General features: G+C 37.3%; 1 protein-coding gene across 3 annotated transcripts in view; it reads left to right on the forward strand.

Moving 5' to 3' along the window:
* The window catches only part of PBX3 (PBX homeobox 3), a 234800-nt gene that overhangs the window by 187444 nt on the left and 32704 nt on the right, over window positions 1–14652 (forward strand). For all 3 annotated transcript variants that reach the window (XM_029203913.1, XM_029203915.1, XM_029203914.1), the window contains exon 5: window positions 2075–2210. In XM_029203913.1, coding sequence (XP_029059746.1) covers window positions 2075–2210 — 136 coding nt within the window. The remainder of the gene's footprint in view (window positions 1–2074; window positions 2211–14652) is intronic.

Raw genomic sequence — 14652 nt, forward strand, 5'->3', positions numbered from 1 at the left:
GCCATCACTTAGCTTTAGCCTGTGGTTGCCTCCTGATGATGTGGGCCTGGTGTGGCTGATCTTCCAATTTTTCATAAGAAGCCAGAAACTTAGATTTTTATGAGCAGGTCATTATTGTGTTGTCTCAACAAACATTATCTGTGGGCCAGGTAATTATCTGTAAGTTTGACAGTTTCAGTATCTATTCTAGACCTTTTCCATCCTATTCATCCAGCTACCCACTCATCAGACTGTGCCTTTTCAAAGTGCCCCAGGTCAGGGCTTTGTTTTTCTTGTCAAGCAATGCCTGACTCCTGCAAAAATGCTGATTGCTATTCTTGGTGTACTTCTCTTTCATCTGTCTTCCCTCACCACCTCCCCCCATCCAGTTCATCATCAAATCCTGTTGATTTTAATTCCCAAATAGATCCTGAATCTATTCTTCATCCCTCAGGAAACAATGGTTTAACCTTCCAAAAAATTATTGAAATTAAGAAGTTTCAGGGCTCATAACTTGAGATGTTTTGATCAGACCGAGATTTCTTGCTCCCTTGACTCTCCCTGAATGTTGAAACATAGATCACATACTTAACCTGCCACGTTAGTGACATCATTTTAACTAGAAGAATCTCATAGGGTATACACACTTACAACTGCCTACTGACGCTGTCTTTCCTGAGTATAGGATATCACAATTAAGATCATTAAGATTATTTGTAAGGCAATATTAAGAAAATTGTTTGGGGAAAGTGTTTTCCAGTTACTGGAGAATTTAATTTAAAGTGAAATCTGACAAATGCTAATTTTAAGGCTGGAATTCTTTAAAATCTTCAAAATAAAACCCAAATGTAAATGACATTTTTGCTATTTGAAATAAATTGTCAACAAATACTTGATCTTCTGACATTCTGCCACCCCCTCCCAGTAAAAACAAAGAATTTGTCCTCCCCTACTCTTTCCCTGTTAAGCAAACCATACCTCAGTCCAGGCAGTTGGCTGAAGCAGAAAAATCCAGAAATCCTTGATGTATTTTTTTTTCCTTACCTTCCTTCTCTGTCTTCCCCACCCACCCCCCCATCCAATTTATTATCAAGTCCTATTGCTTTTGCCTTTCAAATTGACCTTGAATCTTTTTATTTCCATTATTCTCTCCCTATGCCAAGTTACCATCATCTCTCAATTTGACCACTGTAGTTGTCTCCTTAAATATCTCTACATTTCCTTTCATCCCCTCCTTCAGCTATTCTCAGTAGTCAAAATAATCTTTTTAAAATGTAAAACTTAAAACCTTTAATACTTCCAATTGCACTTAAAATAAAATTCAGAAATCCATATGGGGTCCACTAAGCCTGTGTAATCTGGCCCTTGTCCATCCTTCCAGACTCGTCTCACATATTCCCTGTTTTTACTGTGCTCCAGCCTCCTCTAGCACTTTGGACTTTCCGAGCTTTTTTCCTGTTTGAAGACCATTCCCTCTGCTCATTCCTCTTCCTTCTACTCTTTGTCTGACTAAGTTATACACATTCTCCAGGCCTCAGATTAAATGTCACTCTTCCAAGGAAACCTTTCCTGACTCCATAATCTGTGTTAGGTTTCCTTCTTAGACACTTTCATTATACATTATTCTTTTCCTTCATGATACTGGACATAGTTACCGTAATTTATAATTATTAATTTCTGTGTTGCTTGTCTAATGTTTTTCTTTCCCCTAACTTTCTACTCTCTCTCTTAACCCTCTAATCCCCTGTGAGCTCCCTAATAGACCTTCTCTGTTTTGTTCCAACTGGATCCTCACTGAGTATCTAGAACACATTAGATCCTCAATAAGTATTTGTTGAACAAATTAAAGAATGAAGTTAATTGTGCTTCACATTCTAGTATTTTTCGTATTTTTCTTAGTTATCCTACATCTTCACGTGAGTTGGATAGTTCTTTGGAGGATGCAAAGAGTATAATTTACAACATCATGGTGATTAATTACACCCTAAGAATGTTTAAAAACAGAAAGCGAACTTTTTTGTGTGATCCTAAGTAGTACATCCCTCTTTGGTTAATGTTGATTATAACGACAATTCTCTTTTTGGTTCTTTCATAGACGAAAAAGGCGTAACTTCAGTAAACAGGCCACAGAAATCTTGAATGAATACTTTTACTCACACCTCAGCAACCCCTACCCCAGTGAAGAAGCCAAAGAGGAGCTGGCCAAGAAATGCAGCATCACAGTGTCACAGGTGCGACAGGACTCCATGGGTCTGTCTTGTTTCCGCGTTGATTATAGGAACCCTATTTCCTCTTCAGGGCATTCTTATCAAATTTCATATCCAAATGTTTCATCATCAAAGGAGATATAAAGAAAATATAGATATTTCCACATTTTTATGCGAGCTTTTAAAGCTTAGATAATTTCTTTTAATCCTAAATGTCAAGGAATCAAGATAATCACCTGCTGCCCTCGTGGAAATCTATAGAAAAAACATAAACATGCCATGGGGAGAGACGTGGTTTTACACTTACGTGACTCTTCAGTACGGCATGTAGTTCTGCTTTCCTGATTTAGATGACTGGTCTAAGCTTCCACCAGTGAGAAAGCAATTTATTTGTTGCCGAAAGGAAATTTAATATAGCCCTATGGTGAAAGTTTGAGGAATTCACCAAGTCCTTTCTTGAAAACCATGCTATGATATTTGGGTCTCAAAGATTTCTTTGCTTTCTTGTTATCCATTAAATAGAAGAATTAAGGTCATGCCTATCCCCGCTTTTTTTGTTTTTGTTGTTTTAAATGTCTGTTTGTAATAAATTGTGCCCCTGAAGTTAGCTGTCATCTTCTAACAAAAATACACTTAGTTTTAGGCAGATAGACTTGTATTTTAGATTGAGAGTTGGAAACAAATAATTAAACAAGCAACTGTACCTCCTTAAAAAATAAGTATATCCTATTGGAATTAGCTCTAAAATATAATTTATTTAATACTCATATTGTTGTTTATAGATTGTCATTTGAATAACATTTCTTTATAGCATGCAAATGTGGTAGTCACCAACCAGTTCTTGGAGTGGCACTTAAGGAAAAGCTGACCCTTTCCAGAAATTTCAGTGGTCCCTAGAGGTCACATGACATAAATTTTAAAGTAGCCTCTAAATAAATACTCCTATATATTTGAAGTTCAAGATTCTAAAGATCCCCTTCACAGTCCAGTGAAAGTTTCATATCGGTATTTTATTTTCATTTTATTTTCATTTATTTATTTTTATTGAAGTATAGCTGATTTACAATGTTGTGCCAGTCTCTGCTGTACAGCAAAGTGACTCAGGTATACACAGACGTTCTTTTTTTTATATTCTTTTCCATTATGGTTTATCACAGGATATTGAATATAGTTCCCTGTGCCATATAGTAGGACCTTGCTGTTAATCCATGCTATATATAATAGTTGACATCTGCTAATCCCAAACTCCCAGTCCTTCTCTCCCCCACCCACCTCCTCCTTGGCAACCACAAGTCTGTTCACTGTGTCTGTGAGTCTCTTTCTGTTTTGTAGATAGGTTCATTTGTGCCATATTTTAGATCCCACATATAAGTGATATCATATGGTATTTGTCTTTCTCTTTCTTTCTTTCTTTCTTTCTTTTTTTTTTCAATATTTATTTATTTACTTGGCTGCACCGGGTCTTCCTGGCGGCACTCAGGATCTTCGTTGCCACATGCAGGGTCTTCGTTGTGGTACTCGGGATCTTTTAGTTGCAGCACATGAACTCTTAGTTGCAGCATGTGGGCTCTAGTTCCCTGACCAGGGCTCGAACCCGGGGCCCCCTGCATTGGGAGTGCAGAGTCTTAGCCACTGGACCACCAGGGAAGTCCCTGTCTTTCTCTTTCTGACTTACTTCACTTAGTATGATAATCTCTAGTTGCATCCACGTTGCAAATGGAATTATTTCATACTTTTTTATGACTGAATAGTATTCCATTGTATATATGTAGCACATCTTCTCTATTCATTCGTCAGTGGACATTTAGGTGATTTCCATGTTTTGGCTGTTGTGAATAGTGCTGCTGTGAACATAGGGGTGTGTGTATATTTTTGAATTATGGTTTTGTCCGGGTATATGCCCAGGAGTGGGATTGCTGGATCATATGGTAATTCTATTTTTAGTTTTCTAAGGAACCTCCACAATGTTTTCCATTGTAGCTGCATCATATCAGTATTTTAAGTCATTGTTATTTAAGGGAATATGGTCTGGGTTTGAGAAAATTTTTAGCTCTTATTTTGGCATTACTTTCCATAGAACCTCCAGAGCAATCTTAGATTTATAATTAAGATTTCATTTAATAGTTATTGTCACTCCCTTATGATACAGTGGCATGTCTTGATTCCTTTTGCTCAGTTTGAAATGGAATATAATTGATTTGGGCTACCAGTTTATGAAGACATATACTATATAAAACATTACTACCACAAGCACCTACTACTGTATAGCACTGGGAACTATATTAAATATCTTGTAATAACCTATAATGGAAAAGAATCTGAAAAAGAACATATAAATCAGCTATACTTCAATTAATACAAAAACCACATAGATCAGAAAAAAAAAAATCACCATCTGGGCTATGTAGTACTCACTGCCACTTGAAATACTAAGGAACAGTATAATATGCTGGGTCAGATAGGGAAGATGAAATTTAAAGTATATTCACTTCAAGTGGATGTTTTCTGGTGTGAGCATTTCCCCTGAACGCTAGTGAAAGGATTGGGCTTGTACTGAACACCAGCTGATGATGCCAAGTCTAGTTTTCCTCCTCTCACAAGAGCTCTCTGACTTAGAACTCAGATATCTGTGGGTCCAGTTTAAACTAAGGTGTTTCATGCTTCCGCTCCTTTTCTTGCTTTTCTTTTTTACTTCTATAACATATTCACCATTGGAGAATAACACAGATTATATACATTTTTTGAAAATCAATATAATCCTAGTTTTTCATTGGGTGTACTAGCATCTTGTGTGTGTGATGTAGGATTTCTTAACACATGCTTGTGCAATGAGTGAGAGAAGTTTCCTTCTGACTATTCTGAACTAGGGAGGCTTTGCTGTACTTCTAAAATAGGCTAGGATCCCATTTACAGATTTTTTAAAAATAGTTAATTACTATGTTCATTTCACTGGTTTTCTATAGAAAAATAGCTTTGTTCGTTTTGGAAATATTTTAGTAATTGCTTGAGATAGAAATAATATAGACATAGACGTATTTCTCTGTCTAAAAAGCAGACTTTATGACCTTCTTTTCTCCCAGATCAGCTTTTCAAGTGGAGAATTTCAGCAATCAGTGGAAGATTCGATGTGAATTGTGACAATTTCCTCTCCTTTGTACCTTTTTAATGCTTAAAAATGTTATTTCCACTCAACCATTCCCTTTTCCCCCACATCTCTGATGTGAAAGCAATAGTGAAATTTTCACTATTGAAGACATCAGTTGCTAGCCTTTTTTTTTTTTTTGCCACACTGTGCAGCATGCGGGGTCTCAGTTCCCTGACCAGGGATAAAACCTGTGCCCCCTGCAGTGGAAGTGCAGAGTCCTAACCACTGGACCTCCAGGGAAATCCAGTTGCTAGCCTTTTAAATTAGTATCTTTTTTTTGCTTTTTAATTTTATTTATTGATTTGAATTTTATTTTATTATTTTTCTACAGCAGGCTCTTATTAGTTATCCATTTTATACATATTGGTGTATATATGTAAATCCCAATCTCCCAGTTCATCCCACCACCACCACCACTACCCCTTTCCCCCCTTTAATTAGTATCCTTTTGTTTAAGTTGTTTAGAAGTGAAAGCAGAGAATATTCCAGACCTGACAGGTGAACTATTTTCTAAATAGAAAAAGCAGTGTTTTAAATATACATCATACTAAAATACAATAAAATTTAGAATTCAGAAGTTGTTCATGGGACTTCCCTGGTGGCGCAGTGGTTAAGAATCCACCTGCCAAAGCAGGGGACACAGGTTCGAGCCCTGGTCCAGGAAGATCCCACATGGTGCGGCGCAACTAAGCCTGTGCTACGCGACTACTGAGCCTGCCCTCTAGAGCCCACGAGCCACAGCTACTGAGCCCACGCGCCACAGCTACTGAAGCCCACGCGCCTAGAGCCCATGCTCCGCAACAAGAGAAGCCACTGCAATGAGAAGCCCACGCACCGCAACGAAGAACAGCCCCTGCTCGCCACTACTAGAGAAAGTCTGCATGCAGCAGAGACGCACTGCAGCCAAAAATAAATAAATAAATTTATTTTTTAAAAAAAGAAACTGCTGAGAAAAAGAATAATTAAAAAAAAAGTTGTTCCTATACAAAGCTAACTTTAAAATATTGAAACCTGGGAGAGGAACCAAGATGGTGGAGTATAAGGATGTGCTCTCACTCCCTCTTGCGAGAACACCAGAATCACAGCTAGCTGCTGGACAATCATTGACAGGAAGACACTGCAACTCACCAAAAAAGATACCCCACATCCAAAGACAAAGGAGGAGCCATAATGAGATGGTAGGAGGGGTGCAATCACAGTAAAATCAAATCCCATAACTGCTGGGTGGGTGACTCACAGACTGGAGAACACTTAGACCACAGAAGTCCACCAACTGGACTGAAGGTTCTGAGCCCCATGTCAGGCGTCCCAACCTGGGGTTCTGGCAACGGGAGAAGGAATTCCTAGAGAAACAGGCTTTGAAGCCTAGTGGAAATTGATTGCAGGACTTTGACAGGACTGGAGGAAACAGAGACTCCACTCTTGGAGGGCACACACGAAGTAGTGTGTGCATTGGGACCCAGGAGAAGGAGCAGTGACCCCAGGGGAGACTGAACCAGACCTACCTGCTAGTGTTGGAGGGTCTCCTGCAGAGGCAGGGGGTGGCTGTGTCTCACCTTGGGGACAAGGAAACTGGCAGCAGAAGTTCTGGGAGGTACTCCGTGGCGTGAGCCCTCTCAGAGTCTGTCATTAGCCTCACCAAAGAGCCCAGGTAGGCTCCAGTTTGGGGTTGCCTCAGGCCAAACAACCAACAGGGAGGGAACCCTGCCCCACCCATCAACAGTCAAGCGGATTAAAGTTTTACTGAGCTCTGCCCACCAGAACAACAGTCAGCTCTACCCACTACCAGTCCCTCCCATCAGGAAACTTACACAAGCCTCTTAGATAGCTTCATCCACCAGAGGGCAGACAGAAGAAACAAGAAGAGCTACAGTCCTGCAGCCTGTGGAACACAAACCACATTCACAGAAAGAAAGACAAGATGAAAGGGCAAAGGGCTATGTACCAGACAAAGGAACAAGATAAAACCCCACAAAAACAACTAAATGAAGTGGAGATAGGCAACCTTCCAGAAAAAGAATTCAGAATAATCATAGTGAAGATGATCCAGGACCTCGGAAAAAGAATGGAGGCAAAGATCGAGAAGATGCAAGAAATGTTTAACAAAGACCTAGAAGAATTAAAGAACAAACAAACAGAAATGAACAATACAATAACTGAAATGATAACTACACTAGAAGGAATCGATAGCAGAATAACTGAGGCAGAAGAACGGATAAGTGACCTGGAAGACAGAATGGTGGAATTCACTGCTGTGGAACAGAATAAAGAAAAAAGAATGAAAAGAAATGAAGACGGCCTAAGAGACCCATGGGACATTAAACGCAACAACATTCGCATTATAGGGGTCCCAGAAGGAGAAGAGAGAGAGAAAGGACCAGAGAAAATATTGGAAGACATTATAGTCGAAAACTTCCCTAACATTGGAAAGGAAATAGCCACCCAAGTCCAGGAAGCACAGTGAGTCCCATACAGGATAAACCCAAGGAGAAACATGCCAAGACACATACTAATCAATTTGGCAAAAATTAAAGACAAAGAAAAATTATTGAAAGCAGCAAGGGAAAAATGAAAAATAACATACAAGGGAACTCCCATAAGGTTAACAGCTGATTTCTCAGCAGAAACTCTACAAGCCAGAAGGGAATGGCATGATATACTTAAAGTGATGAAAGGGAAGAACCTACAACCAAGATTACTCTACCCGGCAAGGATCTCTTTCAGATTGGATGGAGAAATCAAAAGCTTTACAGACAAACCAAAGCTCAGAGAATTCAGCACCACCAAACGAGCTCTACAACAAATGCTAAAGGAACTTCTCTAAGTGGGAGACACAAGAAAAGAAAAGGACCTACGAAAACAAACCCAAAACAATTAAGAAAATAGTCATAGGAACATACATATCAATAATTACCTTAAACGTGAATGGATTAAATGCTCCAACCAAAAGACACAGGCTTGCTGAATGGATACAAAAACAAGACCCATATATATGCTGTCTGCAAGAGACCCACTTCAGACCTAGAGACACATGCATACTGAAAGAGAGGGGATGGAAAAAGATATTCCATGCAAATTGAAATCTAAAGAAAGCTGGAGTAGCAATACTCATATCAGATAAAATAGACTTTAAAATAAAGAATGTTACAAGAGACAAGGAAGGACACTACATAATGATCAAGGGATCGATCCAAGAAGAAGATATAACAATTAGAAATATATATGCACCCAACATAGGAGCACCTCAATACATAAAGCAACTGCTAACAGCTGTAAAAGAGGAAATCGACAGTAACACAATAATAGTGGGGGACTTTAACACCTCACACCAGTGGACAGATCATCCAAAATGAAAATAAATAAGGAAACAGAAGCTTTAAGTGACACAATAGCACCAAACAGATAGATTTAATTGATATTTATAGCACATTCCATCCAAAAACAGCAGATTACACTTTCTTCTCAAGTGCGCACGGAACATTCTCCAGGATAGATCACATCTTGGGTCACAAATCAAGCCTCAGTAAATTTAAGAAAGTTGAAATCATATTAAGCATCTTTTCTGACCACAATGCAATGAGATTAGAAATGAATTACAGGGAAAAGAACGTAAAAAACGCAAACACGTGGAGCCTAAACAATACATTACTAAATAACCAAGAGATCACTGAAGAAATCAAAAACTACCTAGAGACAAATGACAATGAAAACGCGACGATCCAAAACCTATGGGATGCAGCAAAAGTGGTTCTAAGAGGGAAGTTTATAGCAATACAAGCCTACCTCAAGAAATAAGAAAAATCTCAAATAAACAATCTAAGCTTACACCTAAAGGAACTAGAGAAAGAAGAACAAACAAAACCCAAAGTTAGCAGAAGGAAAGAAATCATAAAGATCAAAGCAGAAATAAATGAAATAGAAACAAAGAAAACAATAGCAAACTAAACGCTAGTTCTTTGAGAAGATAAACAAAATTGAAAAACCATTAGCCAGACTCATCAAGAAAAAGAGGCAGAGGACTCAAATCAATAAAATTAGAAATGAAAAAGGAGAAGTTACAACAGACACAGCAGAAATACAAAGCATCCTAAGAGACTACTACCAGCAACTCTATGCCAATAACATGGACAACCTGGAAGAAATGGACAAATTCTTAGACATGCACAACCTGCCAAGACTGAATCAGGAAGAAATAGAAAATAGGAACAGACCAATCACAAGTAATGAAATTGAAACTGTGATTAAAAATCTTCCAACAAACAAAAGTCCAGGACCAGATGGCTTCACAGGTGAATTCTATCAAACATTTAGAGAAGAGCTTACACCCATCCTTCTCAAACTCTTCCAAATAATTGCAGAGGAAGGAACACTCCCAAACTCATTCTATGAGGCCACCATCACCCTGATACCAAAACCAGACAAAGGTACTACAAAAAAAGAAAATTACGGACCAATATCACTGATGAATATAGATGCAAAAATTCTCAACAAAATAGTAGCAAACAGAATCCAACAACACATTAAAAAGATTATACACCGCAATCAAGTGGGATTTATCCCAGGGATGCAAGGATTCTTCAGTATATGCAAATCAATCAATGTGATACACCATATTAACAAATTGAAGAAGAAAAACCATATGATCATCTCAATAGATGCAGAAAAAGCTTTTGACAAAATTCAACACCCATTTATGATAAAAACTCTACAGAAAGTGGGCATAGAGGGAACCTACCTCAACATAATAAAGGCCATATATGACAAACTCACAGCAAACATCATTCTCAATGGTGAAAAACTGAAAGCATTTCCTCTAAGATCAGGAACAAGACAAGGCTGTCCACTCTCACCACTATTATTCAACATAGTTTTGGAAGTCCTAGCTACAGCAATCAGAGAAGAACAAGAAATATAAGGAATACAAATTGGAAAAGAAGAAGTAAAACTGTCACTGTTTGCAGATGACATGATACTATACATATAGAATCCTAAAGATGCCACCAGAAAACTACTAGAGCTAATCAATGAATTTGGTAAAGTTGCAGGATACAAAATTAATGCACCGAAATCTCTTGCATTCCTATACACTAATGATGAAAAACCTGAAAGAGAAATTATGGAGACCCTCCCATTTACCATTGCAACAAAAAGAATAAAATACCTAGGAACAAACCTACCTAGGGAGACAAAAGACGTGTATGCAGAAAACTCTAAGACACTGATGAAAGAAATTAAAGATGATATCAACAGATGGAGAGATATACCATGTTCTTGGATTGGAAGAATCAATATTGTGAAAATGACTATACTACCCAAAGCAATCTACAGATTCAATGCAATCCCTATCAAATTACCAATGGCATTTTTTATGGAACTAAATCAAAAAATCTTAAAATTTGTATGGAGACACAAAAGACCCTGTATAGCCAAAGCCGTCTTGAGGGAAATAAATGGAGCTGGAGGAATCAGACTCCCTGACTTCAGACTATACTACCAAGCTACAGTAGTCAAGACAATATGGTACTGGCACAAAAACAGAAAAATAGATCAATGGAACAAGATATAAAGCCCAGAGATAAACCCACGCACCTATGGTCAACTAATCTATGACAAAGGAGGCAAGGATATACAATGGAGAAAAGACAGTCTCTTCAATAAGTGGTGCTGGGAAAACTGGACAGCTACATGTAAAAGAATGAAATTAGAACAGTCCCTAACACCATACACAAAAATAAACTCAAAATGGATTCGAGACCTAAATGTAAGGCCAGACACTATAAAACTCTTAGAGGAAAACATAGGAAGAACACTCTTTGACATAAATTACAGCAAGATCTTTTTTGATCTACCTCCTAGAGTAAAGGAAATAAAAACAAAAATATACAAATGGGACCTAATGAAACTTAAAAGCTCTTCACAGAAAAGAAACCGTAAAGAAGATGAAAAGACAAGCTCAGAACAGGAGAAAATATTTGCAGATGAATCAATGGACAAACTATTAATCTCCAATATATATAAACAGCTCATGCAGCTCAATATTAAAGAAACAAACAACCCAATCCAAAAATGGGCAAAAGACCTAAATAGACATTTCTCCAAAGAAGACATATAGATGGCCGAGAAGCACATGAAAAGCTGCTGAACATCACTAATTATTAGAGAAATGCAAATCAAAACTACAATGAGGTGTCACCTCGCACTAGTTAGAATGGGCATCATCAGAAAATCTACAAACAACAAATGCTGGAGAGGGTGTGGAGAAAAGGGAACCCTCTTGCAATGTTGATGGGAATGTAAATTGATACAGCCTCTCTGGAGAACAGTATGGAAGTTCCTTAAAAAACTAAAAATAGAATTACCATATGATCCAGCAATCCCACTATTGGGCATATACCCAGAGAAAACCGTAATTCAAAAAGACACGTGCACCCCAATGTTCATTGCAGCACTGTTTACAATAGCCAGGTCATGGAAGGAACCCAAATGCCCATCGACAGACAAATGGATAAAGAAGATATGGTACATATATGCAATGGAATATTACTCAGCCATAAAAAGGAAGGAAATTGCATCATTTGTAGAGACGTGGATGGATCTAGACACTGTCATACAGAGTGAAGTAAGTCAGAAAGAGAAAAACAAATATCGTATACTATTGCATGTATGTGGAACCTAGGAAAATGGTACAGATGAAATGGTTTGCAGAGCAGAAGTTGAGACAGAGATGTAGAGAACAAACGTATGGACACCAAGAGGGGAAAACCACAGCGGGGTGGGAATGGTGGTGTGCTGAATTGGGTGATTGGAATTGACATGTATACACCAAGGTGTATAAAATTGATGACTAATAACATGCTGTATAAAAAAATAAATAAAATTCAAAAGTTAAAAGAAAAAAAATTACCAAGGACAACAAAGCAGGGAAGTAAAAGCATGTCTCCTGGCAAAAAAAAATGGAAACCCACTGATAACAGGCAACTAGAGCAATACTATTTTTGCTAGATTTAAAGTATGCGAATTTGATTTATTCTTTATTGCTTGAAATACTTAAAATACTGTTTAAAATACTTAATAATTAGGAATAAGTAAGGAATTTTCAGAAGAAAATGTTAGGAAATATCTTTAGTAGTTTGAGAATAGTCTTTATAAAAACAAATATGTAAACAACAAAGGAAAAGGCTGATAAATTCAGTGGTAGGACATTTATCAAAGTACTTAATAAAGACTGTGAAACATCAACATGATACAACCATTTTAGTAAAGATCGGATCAGACAAGAATTACCAATAGAGGGACTTCTCTGGTTGCGCAGTGGTTAAGAATCCTCCTGCCAATGCAAGGACACGGGTTTGATCCCTGGTCTGGGAAGATATCACATGCTGCAGAGCAACTAAGCCTGTGTGCCACAAATACTGAGCCTGTATGCCACAACTACTGAAGCCCACACACCTAGACCCATGCTCTGCACGAGGAATAGCCCCCGTTCAACGCAACTAGAGAAAGCCCGTGTGCAGCAACGAAGACCAAACGCAGCCATATATCAATCAATCAATAAATAAAACACTAGGAGTTGTTTCATATTTTTTTAAAAAAGAATTATCAATAGATATTAAATCTAGGAGGATATCTGTATGAAGAACATGGTCTTAAAGTATCTCTCCATAGGCCCTTTATTTGTTGCAAGGTATACTTTTTTAGAAAGGCAATTACAGAGTGGAGAAATGGAATAAAACCCTGACCAGGTGATTAGATGATTGTAATGATTAGATGATTGGTCACCAAAGAGGGGCAAATGGACATTGTGTGTAGTATTTTGCCCTGGAATGTAACCTGAATGTAATCACTAGAAAACATCAGACAAACCCATAATGAGGAATGTTCTATTAGGAAAAAAACATGGGGAGGGAGCAGTATTCTTTACAAATGTCAAAGAAAGGCCATGGAAATGTTCTAGATTAAAAGAGGCAAAAGACACATGACATGTAGATGCAATGATCAACCCTAGACTGGATCCTCTCCTGGAGGGAAGAATGCCATAAAAGAATTATTGGCTTAAATTTACTAAAGTGAATTGTAATTTGTAATTGTACTGTGGTTATATAAGAGAATATCTCTAGTCCTAAGAAATACACACTGACTTACTTAGGGGTAAAGGGCCATGGTGTATATAATTTACCCTCAAATCGTTCAGGAAAAGAAAGTGTGTTTATATATATGTTTGTGTTTGTGTGTATGTGTGTATATGTGTATATATAAACACATACATACAAACATACACACAGAGCAAGTGCATGTGTTTGAGTGCACAAAAATGCTAAAATGAATGGGGCAAAATGTTAGTAACAGGTGAATCTGGGTAAAGGGCACACTTACATGTTCTTTACACTATTTTTATTCTTGCAACTTTTTTTGCCAGTTTGAAATTATTTCAGATAAAACCTTTTTAAAATGTGAAGACAGGCCACAAACTGTAAGAAGATATTTGTAAGTGTATAAGCAAGAGAATTAAAATGTAAAATATATAGGGAACTCCTATAAATTAATAAGAAAAAGACAAAACCCATTTGAAAAATAGGCAAAAACACAAACAAGGATTTCATAGAAGAAGAAATATAAATGGTCAATTATATGAAAAGATCCTTCTTATTAGTTATCAGGAAAATGTGATTTTAAAACTGCAATAAAATTACATTTACTGGTTTGGCAAAAAATCCTAAGACTGAGCATACAAACTCTACACATTGTTGGTAAGAATATACAGCAGCAGGAACCCTTAAATATCATTGGTAGGAATGTAAATTGGTATAGCCACTTTGGAAAACTTTTGGCATTATCTTATAAATTTGAATATACACATATCATCCAATCCATGATTTCAGATGAAATTGCCCTAGGAAACCTCTTGTCTGTGTATATCAGATGACATGTAAAAGCATTCATAGTAATACCGTTTGAAATGGCAAAAAACTTGATATAAGCGAGTTTTCCAGTTTATTGACTGGAGAAGTGGATAAATCCATTGTGGTATAATTCTACAATGGATTACTATATAGCAGTGAAAAAAGAATGATCAACAGCTACGCACATCAATTTGTGTGAATTCTAATATTGAGTGAAAAATGCCAGTTTTTCAGAATGCAGAATATATATAGTATGATATCATTTTCATAAAGTTAAAAACCAAGCAAACAGCATATTATTTAGGGGACACATATATATGGTTAAATATAAAGGAACAAAGGGAATGATAAAAAAATACTCAGTTAATTAGAATGGGATTAGAAAGAGATATTCAAGGAGTTTTAGTGGTATTTTTGGTAG

Source organism: Monodon monoceros, unplaced genomic scaffold (assembly GCF_005190385.1).
Source record: "Monodon monoceros isolate NGI ecotype Baffin Bay Population unplaced genomic scaffold, NGI_Narwhal_1 Super_Scaffold_5, whole genome shotgun sequence".
In the NCBI taxonomy this organism is placed as follows: Eukaryota; Metazoa; Chordata; class Mammalia; order Artiodactyla; family Monodontidae; genus Monodon; species Monodon monoceros.